General features: G+C 39.8%; 1 protein-coding gene across 1 annotated transcript; it reads left to right on the top strand.

Annotated features, from left to right (window-relative positions):
* Positions 1-945: 945 nt before the first annotated feature.
* Positions 946-2191, top strand: LOC101127179 (olfactory receptor 10J1). Its single transcript, XM_004027066.4, has one exon. It carries the CDS (start codon positions 983-985, stop codon positions 1943-1945), a length of 963 nt encoding a protein of 320 aa, XP_004027115.2. The 5' UTR covers positions 946-982; the 3' UTR covers positions 1946-2191.
* The last annotated feature ends 11009 nt before the right edge of the window (positions 2192-13200 follow it).

Below are 13200 nucleotides of genomic sequence, written 5' to 3'. Positions count from 1 at the left end.
CCCTAGAGAAGCTTACTGTTTAAAGAGATAAAAATGTGAAATATTACATAAATTGAACTGATCCCCTTCCTTCAACAAAATGATGTATCTTCAGTGTAGCTGTTTTTTTATATTCAGGGTCTGCTTTTGCTTTAGGTGAGGGACACTTAAATTTGCTGTATCTTTCCTGATACAATTGTTTATCTCTGCGGAGTGGGTGTAGGCTTACTCACAAAGTTGTATTGGCTATAAATTTGCCTTCTAGTTTAGGGAAGGTAAAGATGTAGCATAGTTTATAACATACGTGAATCAGTGCTCTGAACTGTCAGCAGACTTCATCACTCAGACAGAAGTGGGGAGAGGCTGGTGGTTGGCTAAGATTTTCCTTTTTCTTCTTGAAGACAAGATGAACCTTTCTACTTTGCTTCTACTTCTTAAAGGACGTGCAAGGGGGATGATTCATAGTCTTGAAAGAAAAGACATCACTAGTCCATCCCTAAACAAATTATTTTCAAGCACCCAATCCATGCATAATTTGGAGCTAGTGAAATATGAAAAGATGTAAAAGGTATTATAAAGTTGCTAAGTGTTTGTGTGAGGTGAGGCAGCAATAATGGGGTAAAAATAATCCAAATAAACATGAGAACCTCCGAGTGTAATACGGTTTTATGAAGGCTTGAAAATGTGCACTCGTCTCTGAAGAGTAGGAAAGAAATAAGAGGAGAAAAGAGAAGCCATTCCAGATGTCAGGGAGGAAGAGTAGAAATGAAGTAGGAGCATGTATGGTTATACAGTGAAAAAGTGAGACTATATGATTCTGTGATGCATGGAAAATTATAACAGATGGTCACAGAGTAAAAATATTTTAAGTAAAGATAAGTAAACCCAGGGATTAACTTAATCCACTAGGAAATATATCACCAGATTTGTAACTGAGAACTATTGAACTTCAATCAATTTCAGAAATGTGCTTCTACTGCTTTACTGAGACTATGTGACTTTTATGCTTTTATGTTTCAGATTTGGGAACCAATCAATGAAAAGAGAGAACTTTACTCTCATCACTGACTTTGTTTTCCAAGGTTTTTCTAGCTTCCACGAGCAGCAGATCACCCTTTTTGGCGTGTTCCTTGCACTATACATCTTAACCTTAGCAGGCAATATCATCATTGTGACCATCATCCGAATTGATCTTCATCTTCACACACCCATGTACTTCTTCCTGAGCATGCTGTCCACTTCAGAGACTGTATATACATTGGTCATTCTCCCAAGAATGCTCTCCAGCCTCGTAGGTATGAGCCAGCCCATATCATTGGCAGGGTGTGCCACACAGATGTTCTTTTTTGTAACCTTTGGCATCACTAACTGCTTCCTGCTCACAGCAATGGGATATGACCGCTATGTGGCCATCTGCAACCCCCTGAGATACATGGTTATTATGAACAAGAGGCTGCGTATCCAGCTTGTCCTGGGGGCCTGCAGCATTGGGCTGATTGTAGCGATAACACAAGTGTCATCTGTATTCAGGTTACCCTTCTGTGCTAGAAAGGTGCCCCACTTCTTCTGTGACATCCGACCTGTGATGAAGCTCTCCTGCATTGACACCACTGTCAATGAAATCCTGACTTTGATTATCAGTGTGCTGGTGCTTGTTGTACCTATGGGTCTGGTTTTCATTTCTTATGTTCTCATTATCCCTACAATCCTCAAGATTGCTTCAGTTGAGGGCCGGAAGAAGGCTTTTGCCACCTGTGCATCCCACCTCACTGTGGTCATTGTCCACTACGGCTGTGCCTCCATTGCCTACCTCAAGCCCAAGTCAGAGAACACCAGAGAACATGACCAGCTGATCTCGGTGACCTACACTGTCATCACTCCCCTATTGAACCCTGTGGTATACACCCTGAGAAACAAAGAGGTCAAAGATGCTCTGTGCAGGGCTGTTGGTGGGAAGTTTTCCTGACCATTTAGGAAGAGTTCTCCTGAGGCTGTCAACATCCACACTAGGCAGGAATATGAGGTGTAAACTCACAAACGCTTGGCTCCTAGAGACCTGCCCCTTAAATAAGAGGCAAAAGAGGAATGGCAGTTTCATACAACTGGGAGTCTGAAGCTTTAAATAAAGTCACTGGATAGAGTGTTATCCCTATTTTTGGGGATAAATAGACAAACAAGGATAAGATATGCCTAAATGAAAGGTCAGAAAGTAGTGTGGGCTGAGAATTTTTTACTGATCTTTTGGTTTCTTTGTGAATCTCCACCTAATGAAGGCAATAGAAAGCCCCTTGAGAAAATAGAATCCAAGACACACTTTAAATCTTTTTCCTATAATTCCTTTCTTCCTATACTAGAGCACCAGGGCTTCTGCAACTGGATTCCCTATTGGAGTATGTTTATGACATGTCAAGTAATAAGTTACTGTGTGGGGAGGGAAAGTGGCCTCAGGATTAGATAGCCCAGGAGAAATAGATGTTCTCTCCTGGATGTGTTAATTTATCCCAGATTATAGCAAAACTGCTTATTAAAGATGGTGAGCATACACAGTTTAATTAGAGATGCTGGCAATTCTACAGTCATCATGACAGTGTTTTGAGGGCACAATCTGAGATACTCCTGGATCCTTTCAAATTTGGTTAAATCAGAAAACACATAATGGGCAAGAGCTATGAACTAGCCTCTGTGCTAGGTCCTGGAGAAATAAAGATTAAAAAAGCTTTCTTGTCTGGCTTCAGGAAGCTACAAGCCTAGTGGTAAAAACAAGCATTTGACAGTATGGTTTCAGTTCTTTATGATAAGTGGCATTTACAAACAATTAAAGAAGAACTCAGAAAAAGAAAGAAAGGGAAAGGGGAAGAGAGAGAGACTGTTGGAGATGTTAGGGAAGTCTTTAAAGAGGAGGGGACCTGTGATTTAAACTGTTTTTAAAACACAAGAGATTGTCTGAATGATTAGAAAGAATTCCAAAGAGAAGAAACAATGTAGCTACAGGTATGAAAGCAAAAGGACTGATCAGGTAACGAAAAATGATTCAGTTGTGCTGACTCCAGGACATGGAGGAGGTGGGGATTGAAGGAGATAAAACCAGAAGGGTAGGTTGGGGTCATATTCTGAAGGCCTCATATGCCAAATTAAGGAATTTCAGCTTTAACTTTTTTTTTTTTAAAACAGAGTCTTGCTCTGTTGCCCAGGCTGGAGTGCAGTGGCACAATCTCAGCTCTCTGCAACCTCCACCTGCTGGGTTCAAGTGATTCTCCTGTCTCAGCCTCCTGAGTAGCTGTGATTACAGGTGTGCGTCACCACATCCGGCTAATTTTTGTATTTTTAGTAGAGACAGGGTTTCTCCATGTTGGCCAGGCTGATCTCAAACCCCTGACCTCAGGTGATCCACCCATCTTGGCCTCCCAAAGTGCTGGGATTACAGGCGTGAACCACTACACCTGGACAGTTTTTACTTTTAAACATGGGAACTACCCAGGACTTAGGAGAACTAGGATTCAGTTTGTGAAGCATCTATATGAATTCTTAACATCTTTATCATACTTAGCTCCCCTGAGATATCTAAAAAGCCATATTGGGGGAGGGAGACTTTGGACTCCAAGCCAAAAAGCTCATGAGTAAAAAGAAAATGTGACTAAGGTATTGGGGAGAATACACAGAAATAATTATGTACTTAAGATGAAGCTGAATCAGACTGTCATAGAGAACATGGAGTGAAGGCTGTCCAAGGACTGTCATGTAGATTTGGGGTTTGAGATACAGATGAGCACCGAGGGAAGAATAAGGATTTGCTGCCAAATCAGTGACTAGGCTGGGCCTCAGACCTGGTGGCAGTATGGTCTCAGGGCACACTTTCTACTAGGCTGAAAGTGTGGACTCTTTAATCAGAAATGCCTTCGAACAAACAAACAAACAAACAAAACAGCAGAGATCCAAAGGACACATGTATCTGCATTCCAGACCATAATAGAACTACTAGGGCATTTTTCAGGATTAACAAGGTCAATGGCAAAAATAAAACCATATCTAAAGTTCTCTAAGAACATCATAAGGTGGCTAAAAGTAACTAAGACAAGTTGTTAACTGACAAGAAAAAAAACTGAAAAATTAAAAGCAAAACATTGCTGGTAAAGATTTTGACAGGCATTCAGTAAACATTCATGAAATGTTTACCAGTCATTCAATAAACATTCATAAAGTCTTTACTATGTGCCAGATACTATGCTAGACATAAAAAAATCTTGAAGTAAGCCCTGTACTATCCCTTAAATAGTTTCCAGTCTTGAAAGGGAGATGGTTTTATGCAGAATTCACCGTAATTCAATGTGATGGAGAAATGAACAAAGTATGCTTAATATTTAATGACAAAAATGTAAGCCTCGGGATATTTTTTCCTGATCTATATAAAGCTAAATTTCATCAAGCTAAGAATGGACTTTGCACGTTGAAGTTCAGTGAAATAAATGCCTGTTACCTGGACAGTAAGGTTGCCTTGATCTGTGTGTAGTGCTATCTCCTGGGGCCAAAGGCTATGCAGCTCCTGCTGGGCATCCCTCAGAACATTTCATCACCATGGAATTTTAGAATATTTATCACTCAGGTTTTTCAGAAATCTTGTTTGAACAGAATAGCTTAACAGTCAGACATTATGGAATCAAATGTTTTCAACATTCCCTTTTTTTGGAATTATTTTAGTCATCATTCATGCTCGGTATCACTGCTTTCATACTGTAGCCTCTTGCCACAAGACAATTTCCCAACCATTATCTCACTAGGTCCTCAGAACAATCTCAAGGGAGACAAAGATAAGGCTCTCATTATACAGATAATAAGACTGAGATAGAAAAACGAGTGAAGGCAGAACTTGAACTTGCACCAGTTGGCTGGCATTTTCTGTTTTCCTAGAATAAATCCTCACCCAAGGGCGACTCACAATGGAGATAGTGATGTACTAGAGAAATCAAACTAGGCAAAATTTACATTCTCCGGGGCCTCAAACATTCCAAATAAATCAAAACCTCATCCCCAAGGCTTTTCCAAGAGAGGTTCTATATAAAAGGGCCACCTGGGACCCTTACTCTAGCCAGTGGGGACTCACGAGGAAGAGCATCTCCAGCACAGCACAAGCTGTAAAGTCTTATTCATGCAGAACCAGCTAAGAATTTAGGGAACATGAGTATCCATTTTCTCCAATATTAAAACAAATCATAGAAAAGCATTTAGAGCTCCACAAGCAAACCTAACCCTTACTTAAACAGATTCAAGAATTCAGTAGACACTGTGTTGCATTAGATCTGGAGCTAGGTGCTGGGAATAAGTGGTCAATTATGCCAAGTGTCTGGCCTGTGGACAGAGAGACTGATATATATATTTCGTAGACTAATGAGTGCTAAACTAGAGCACAGAAGGAAGAAAGCTTTAGTTCCAATTGATGTTTCTAAATTATAAATAACGAATAATAAACGCAGGTTCTTGGCCAGTCAACCAGCTCACCTCTCTTCAAGCACATACTAAACACCATTAGCAATAGAGGGACAGATCATGCAATAGAGGGATTTGAGATCTTTATGGTGGTGCAGGACTCTTTTATGTAAGGAAACTTCCACAACTCAAACTTTAAACTCTTATTTCTGTGGATACCATCAAAGACTTTAGAAAGCATGAATACCTCACTCACTCACTGCCTAGTAGAACTGAGGCTAGGATATGTTAAATGCCTTTGCAATATTTCTGTTGGACACACACTCCCTCCTCCCCAGCAATCTACAGACATATATCTCTGAGACATCTGTAAGCCCAAAGGAAAGCCTATGCACTTGTACTGGGTGGGGGTAGGGAGACACAATATAAACCTGAAGGCCACTGAACTGAGATAGAAGTTAATGATTCACCCACAAAGACCTCTTGAAATTGAGAGTCACAACATGTAAGCAACTCAACCAGGAATAGAGAGTTAATGAATGAGAGAGCTAAGGCTTGAATTCAGTCTGCTGACTTCAAGCCTTCCCATTCCTTATGTTGTAGCTGTGAGAAGTGACTGGTAAAAATGGGCTCTTAACCAAAGTCCACCATGGGATCCCAGTATTCACTAAAAGAAAACTTTCACCATGGGATCCCAGTATTCACTAAAAGAAAACTTTCAGTGGGAATAGAACAATGAGAACACATGGACACAGGAAGGGGAACATCACACTCTGGGGACTGTTGTGGGGTGGGGGAAGTGGGGAGGGACAGCATTGGGAGATATACCTAATGCTAGATGACGAGTTGGTGGGTGCAGCGCACCAGCATGGCACATGTATACATATGTAACTAACCTGCACATTGTGCACATGTACCCTAAAACTTAAAGTATAATAATAATAAATAAAACATTTAAAAAAAGAAAAAAAAGAAAACTTTCATACTTTAAACAAAGTAGATTAGATTAAGTAAATAGGAAGATCTATTCAATAGGGTTGGGAAAACAGAGAAAGAGTATGCAGAAAGAGTACGCATTTTTCTTTGGCGATAGAATTTTCTTATCAAAGACTAGAAGTGGATGTTGCAGTTTCTAGATGTCACTCTTGAGGCTTTCAAGGATCCTCAAAATAGCTTCAGAATAGGCTGTGCTCCCACCAGAGTCTGGACTTTCTTCCTGTCTTCTCATTTGCCATCTATCAGCCATCTTATTTTTTCCTCATTTGGCTTCTGGACCCCTAGCCTCAATAGCTCCTTCACTGTTGCCCTGGAAATGAGCTTACTGTAGCTTCTTATGGCCTGTGGACCCTTAATGTAATGTGTTAACAGCACCAGCATATAGTTTATAAAGCATTTTCATTTGACCCTCACCACATGTCTGTGGTATTGGTAGAGATAATATCATTGGCACTTTATCTGTTAGGAAACTAAGGCTCAGAGGAGAGATGGGTAACTCTAATAGGTAGTCAAAGTCATATAGCTGGTGATTGTCAGAATTACTTAAACCCAGGTAGTTGCTCCAATCCTTCTTATTGCACTATTCTTCTTTGCTTAAGAGAAGTTCCTTTCATTTACTGTGTAGCAACTGAGGTTTAGCTCCAGCATTCCTCCATCCTGATAACCGAACACATCTGTATTTAAACATTTTCTGCCTTCTTTGGAAATGACAGCAAAGCATGCCCTCAGGCATGCTGTGTTGTTGCATTATTGTGGTTCAGAGGAGAGTTTTCTAGCTGGTTCCATATTGCCTCAACTTCCCTAAATATAAGGGCTTACTTTTTTACCCCCTACTGTAACCTCAATTTCTCTCTAATGTTCCCTTCTTCTCTTGTACTATTTCTACCTCTTCTTCTTCTTCTATTCTAGAGGCTTTTATCTTTTTTCTTTGCTCTTTCATGAGGGACTATCTACAAAGGTATTTTGGGTGGGAGAATTGCTAAGCCACTTCTCGATGATCAATAAACTTCCAGCTGATTGCTGTCAACAAACCTCACTAAACTGCAACAAGATGGACATCGCATCTTGGTTCTAAACTCTCAGAAAGTTTCCTGCATTGTTCAGACAAGACTGGTAAGTGTTTCACTGCTAATTTCACTCCTGTGTGGTTCCTTCCTTTGAATTTGACCAGCCCAAAGCTATATCTAGTTTAAGAAACTAAAAAATCTGCTCTCCAAGTGTGCATGCAAATATTTCTATTGTATACCTTTTGGAACTTAAAAGTCAAGAATTTTTCACTTTTGTTTCTCGAGCTTTTTAATTATCTCAATTTTTTCAAAGGAATTGAGGAACTGAGTGACCAGAGTTTAATTCTGTGGACTGGAGATAGGAGGTGGGGAGAGGAAAGGCCTTTAGGATGAAAGTAAAATATAAGATGAAATGGGGGAAGGAAGGAAAACAATGGAAATATTTTTCAAATTTATTTCTCTAGTCTTTCATTCGATTTGTTGATTTCTTGATTTAGAATGTTTATCCCACAGAACAATTTAGACTCTAGGCTTTCTGTTACTGGGCAATTTTAGCTAAGTTTCTTATTTCTAACCAAACTAGGAATGAATGGATGCTACCGTTAGTGTTCAATCTGTACAACGTCTTTTTAAGGTTTAATCAGAGCAAAAGGAGTTTAGAAGTTATCATTCCATCCTTAGAATCAGAAAAAGCTGGACAAACTAAAAGCCAATAACTTTTTTGGACCCATTAGAGAACTGAGGTTGCAAGTCAAGTTGCCACCTGGATATCTGAAGAGATATTACAGCTAAGACACAGCTGAGATCTGCCTCCTTTCAGGAGGCACTGGAGCCATAAACTAGAGTACTCGAATGGCAATTTTGATGAACTGCTGGGAGCTGAGTATGGACTAGCTCGACAGTGAGAAATTCCTAGGGGTCACAGTCTTATAGGAGCTCCCACACTTTCATGGATTTTGCATACAGGAACCTCACCAGATTCTCATGGTGAAGATTCAAAAAGGATCTCCTCTTGGCTCTGGCAGGGGGAAGGGAAAATTAATCATTGTGAAATACACTCACATCCTTCTCCATAACAAAGGCCTGTATTTCATAGAAAACTAACTTTGCTAGAGTCTTAGGTCAGGGGAAGGAATCCTTTCTATCCAGTCACCTTTACCCTTTCCATCTCAACTAAGAAGGAAAAATTGTCAACACTGGTCAGGACTTCAAATGAACAGATGGGCAATTCTGCAGGCAGGGAAAGGAGATGACCTGGGGAAAATATACTAAAGGAGAAAATCATGTGATGGTCACAGCTTTGAGACATGGGCCAACTAAAAGACTGAGAACTAATTAGTAGATAATAGAAAACTTCTTCCACCCTAAATTACCACCATACCAACAGGGCTCCAGTATAATAACAGTGGATTACAGCTGAGAGAGTGTCAGATGCAGACTTTTTGAGGAAGAGTACTTATGGGAACCCAAAGTCAAAAGGAGAGACAAAAACAAGGACAGGAGAGGAATTTGAAGTCTCTGATCAGATTAGCATAAATTCTTGCATTAAAGGCCTATTTATGTTACTTTCTATTACCTAATACAACATGTACAGCTTTCAACAACAACAAAAATTATAAGGCATGCTGAAAAGAAAAAAACAGAATCTGAAAACAAAAGTCAAGCATCAAACCAGATTCAGATATGTCACAGATATTGGAATTATCAGTCAGAGAATTTTAATAACTATGAAGATCTAAAATACATGATAAGGGCTCTAAAGGAAAAAGTAGACAACATGCAAGAAAGATGGGTAATGTAAGTAGAGAGAAAACCTAAGAAAGAATAATAAAGAAATGCTAGAAATCAAAAACAGTGAGAGAAATAAAGAATGCCTTCCATGGACTCATTATTACATTCAACATGACCAAGGAGAGAGTAAATGAGCTTGGAAATTTTTCAATAGAAACTTCACAAACTAAAATGCAAGAAATAAAAAAAAGAGAAGAAAATAAAACAGAACATCAAATAACTGGGGGAAAATATCAAAAGGCATAACATACGGAATAAGAATAACAGGAAGAGAAGAATGAAAGAATGTAATAAAAAAATTGAAATAATAATGACTAAGAACCTTCCAAAATTAATGACAGGCATGACACCACAGATCCAGAAATCTTAGAGAACACCAAGCAAGGTAAACCAAATGCTCCTACGAAAAAATAAGCAAACAAACAAACAAAAACTCCACTTAAGCAAATGAGTCATATTATATCCCAGGCTCAGAAAATCAAGGACAGAGAAAATCTTTAAATAAGCCAGAGGGAAATAATTATCTTAACTACAGAGGAGTGAGAATAAGAATTAATGCAGACTCCTTATCAGAAACCCCTGCAAACAAGAAGAAGGTGGAGTAAAATGTTTAAAGTGTTAAAATAAAAAACACAGCCACCTAGAATGGAGAGCAAAACTATTCTTCAAAAATAAAAGAGAAACAAAGACTTTATCAGACAAGCAAAACTAAATGAACTTAATGCCAAAAGACTTGCCATTCAAGAAATGCTAAAATAACATATTTATGAAGAAAAAATTATATAGGTCAGAAACTTGAATCAACATAAAAAAGGAAGAAAGTAGATTATTCTTAATTGAACTAAAAAAACTAGTTTTTTTTTAAACTTTTATTTTAGGTTAAGGGGTGTGTGTGCTTCTTTAAAGCAATAATAGTAGCAATGTACTTGGATAGTGGAATAAATAAATAAATAAAATAAACAAAAAGTAGCTGGGAAGAATTGGGAATAATCATTATTATAAGATATCTACACTACATGTGAAGGCAGAGTGTTTTTTGAAAGTGAACTTAGATTAGCTTAAAATGTATATTGTATACTCCAGGATAACTATTATAATTTTTAAAGAACGAAAACTGGCTCCCTCTCCCTCTCCCTCTCCCCACAGTCTCCCTCTCCCCACTGTCTCCCTCTCCCTCTCTTTCCATGGTCTCCCTCTGATGCCGAGCCAAAGCTGGACTGTACTGCTGCCATCTCCGCTCACTGCAACCTCCCTGCCTGATTCTCCTGCCTCAGCCTGCCGAGTGCCTGCAATTGCAGGCACGCGCTGCCACGCCTGACTGGTTTTCATATTTTTTTGGTGGAGATGGGGTTTTGCTGTGTTGGCTGGGCTGGTCTCCAGCTCCTAACCGCGAGTGATCTGCCAGCCTCGGCCTCCCGAGGTGCCGGGATTGCAGACTGCAGACGGAGTCTCCTTCACTCAGTGCTCAATGTTGCCCAGGCTGGAGTGCAGTGGCGTGATCTCGGCTCGCTACAACCTCCACCTCCCAACCGCCTGCCTTGGCCTCCCAAAGTGCTGAGATTGCAGCCTCTGCCCAGCCACCACCCCGTCTGGGAAGTGAGGAGCGTCTCTGCCTGGCCACCCATCGTCTGGGATGTGAGGAGCCCCTCTGCCCGGCTGCCCAGTCTGGGAAGTGAGGAGTGCCTCTTCCCGGCTGCCATCCCGTCTAGGAAGTGAGGAGCTTTTCTGCCCGGCCACCCATCATCTGAGATGTGGGGAACGCCTCTGCCCCATCACCCCGTCTGGGAGGTGAGGAGCATCTCTGCCCGGCTGCCCCGTCTGAGAAGTGAGGAGCCCCTCCGCCCAGCAGCCGCCCCGTCTGGGAAGTGAGGAGCATCTCCGCCCGGCAGCCACCCCGTCCGGGAGGTGGGGGGCAGCCCCCACCCGGCCAGCTGCCCCATCCAGGAGGGAGGTCAGGGGCAGCCCCCGCCCGGCCAGCCGCCCAGTCCGGGAGGGAAGTGGGGGCGCCTCCACCCGGCCACCGCCCTGTCCGGGAGGTGGGGGGCACCTCTGCCCAGCCGCCCCTTCTGGGAAGTGAGGAGCCCCTCTGCCCGGCCGCCACCCCATCTGGGAGGTGTACCCAACAGCTCATTGAGAACGGGCCATGATGACGATGGTGGTTTTGTCGAATAGAAAAGGGGGAAATGTGGGGAAAAGATAGAGAAGTCAGATTGTTGCTCTGTCTGTGTAGAAAGAAGTAGACATAGGAGACTCCATTTTGTTCTGTACTAAGAAGAATTCTTCTGCCTTGGGATGCTGTTGATCTATGACCTTACCCCCAACCCGGTGCTCTCTGAAACATGTGCTGTGTCCACTCAGGGTTAAATGGATTAAGGGTGGTGCAAGATGTGCTTTGTTAAACAGACACTTGAAGGCAGCATGCTCGTTAAGAGTCATCACCACTCCCTAATCTCAAGTACCCAGGGACACAAACACTGGAAAAAAAAAAAAAAAGAACAAAAACTGGTATGCTAAGAGACAATATGGAGTTATAAACCACAGAATACAAAAAAGAAGAAAACAAACAAAGAACAAATGCAATAAATAGAAAACAGTTGCTTCAATTAAAAGACAGACTGTCAAGGTTATAAAAAACAAGACTCATTTAAAGGTTGTTTAAATATGAATGGTCTAAATACATTTAATTAAAAGACTGTTGAGGCACACAGGATTCATTTATAGGTTGTTTATAGTTTCTATCTGAATAAAAACCCATGTACACAGCTTAAAAATAAAGAAATGGAGAAAGATATACCATGCTAACACTAATCCAAAGAAAGTTGCAGCAATTATATTAATTTCAGACAAAGCTGAATTCTGAACTGGGAAGATTATGAAGTATAAAAAAGGGTATAACATAATGATAAAAATATTGATTCTACAAGATGAAAAAATATATAAATGTGTATGTTTGGAGCAAAAAGACATCAAAATACATGAGTCAAAAACTTTTAGAACTGAAAAGGTAAAGCACCAAATCTATTATAGGTGAATACTTAAATGCCCTTTCATCAGTAATTGTTTAAGAACACAGAATATCAGAAAGAATATAGAGGAACTAAACAGAACTATCAACCACTTTCTCTAATTGATATTTATAGAATACCCCACCCAATGACAATGGAATACACATTCTTCTCAAGCTCACATGAAACATTCACCAAGATAGACATTCTGGAGCATAAACCACACATTTACCAATTTTTAAAAATAGAAATTATACAATGTATCTTATCAGATCACAGTGAAGTTAAAACCAGAAATCAAGAACAGAGGATAGCTGGAAAATCCCAGCATATGTGAAAGTTTCTATATAACACATTGGTCAAAGAAGAAGTCTGAAGAGAAATTTTTAAAATATATTTTGAGCTGAAAGAAAATGGAAATACAACTTATCATTTTTGACATGCAGAAATAGTAATATTTAAAGGCAAATTTAAATCATTAAATGCATACAAAAGAAAAGAAGAAATATTTGGCATCAATAACATAAGCCTTGTCATAAGAAACCAGGGAAAGAAAAACAAAGCAAGCAAAAGAAAAATAAATATCAGCAGAAATCAATAAAATTGAAAGTAGAAAAACATTTGATATTGACTATCAGCAAAGTTTAAAGCTGATTCTTTGGAAAGATCAGTAAAATTTATAAACCACTTGAAAGAGAAAGAAGAAAAATAAAAGAACACACAAATTAGCAATACCCTAAATGAAAAAGGGGCCATAACTACTGACCCACTGATATTAAGAAGATTATAAGGAAATAGGAAAAACTCTATGCCCAGAAATTTGACAACAACTTAAATGAAATAGGTCAATTCCTTGAAAGATACAATGTACCACAACTCACACAAGGAGAAATAAAGAAACTGAATAGCCTTATATGTATTAAAAAAATAATTTAATAATAATTAGCCTTTCAAAAAATTAAAGTAACAGGCCCAGATGGTTTTACTGGTGAATTCTACCA

This window comes from Gorilla gorilla, chromosome 1 (assembly GCF_029281585.2).
Source record: "Gorilla gorilla gorilla isolate KB3781 chromosome 1, NHGRI_mGorGor1-v2.1_pri, whole genome shotgun sequence".
In the NCBI taxonomy this organism is placed as follows: Eukaryota; Metazoa; Chordata; class Mammalia; order Primates; family Hominidae; genus Gorilla; species Gorilla gorilla.
This window is presented reverse-complemented; position numbering and strand designations above follow the sequence as displayed.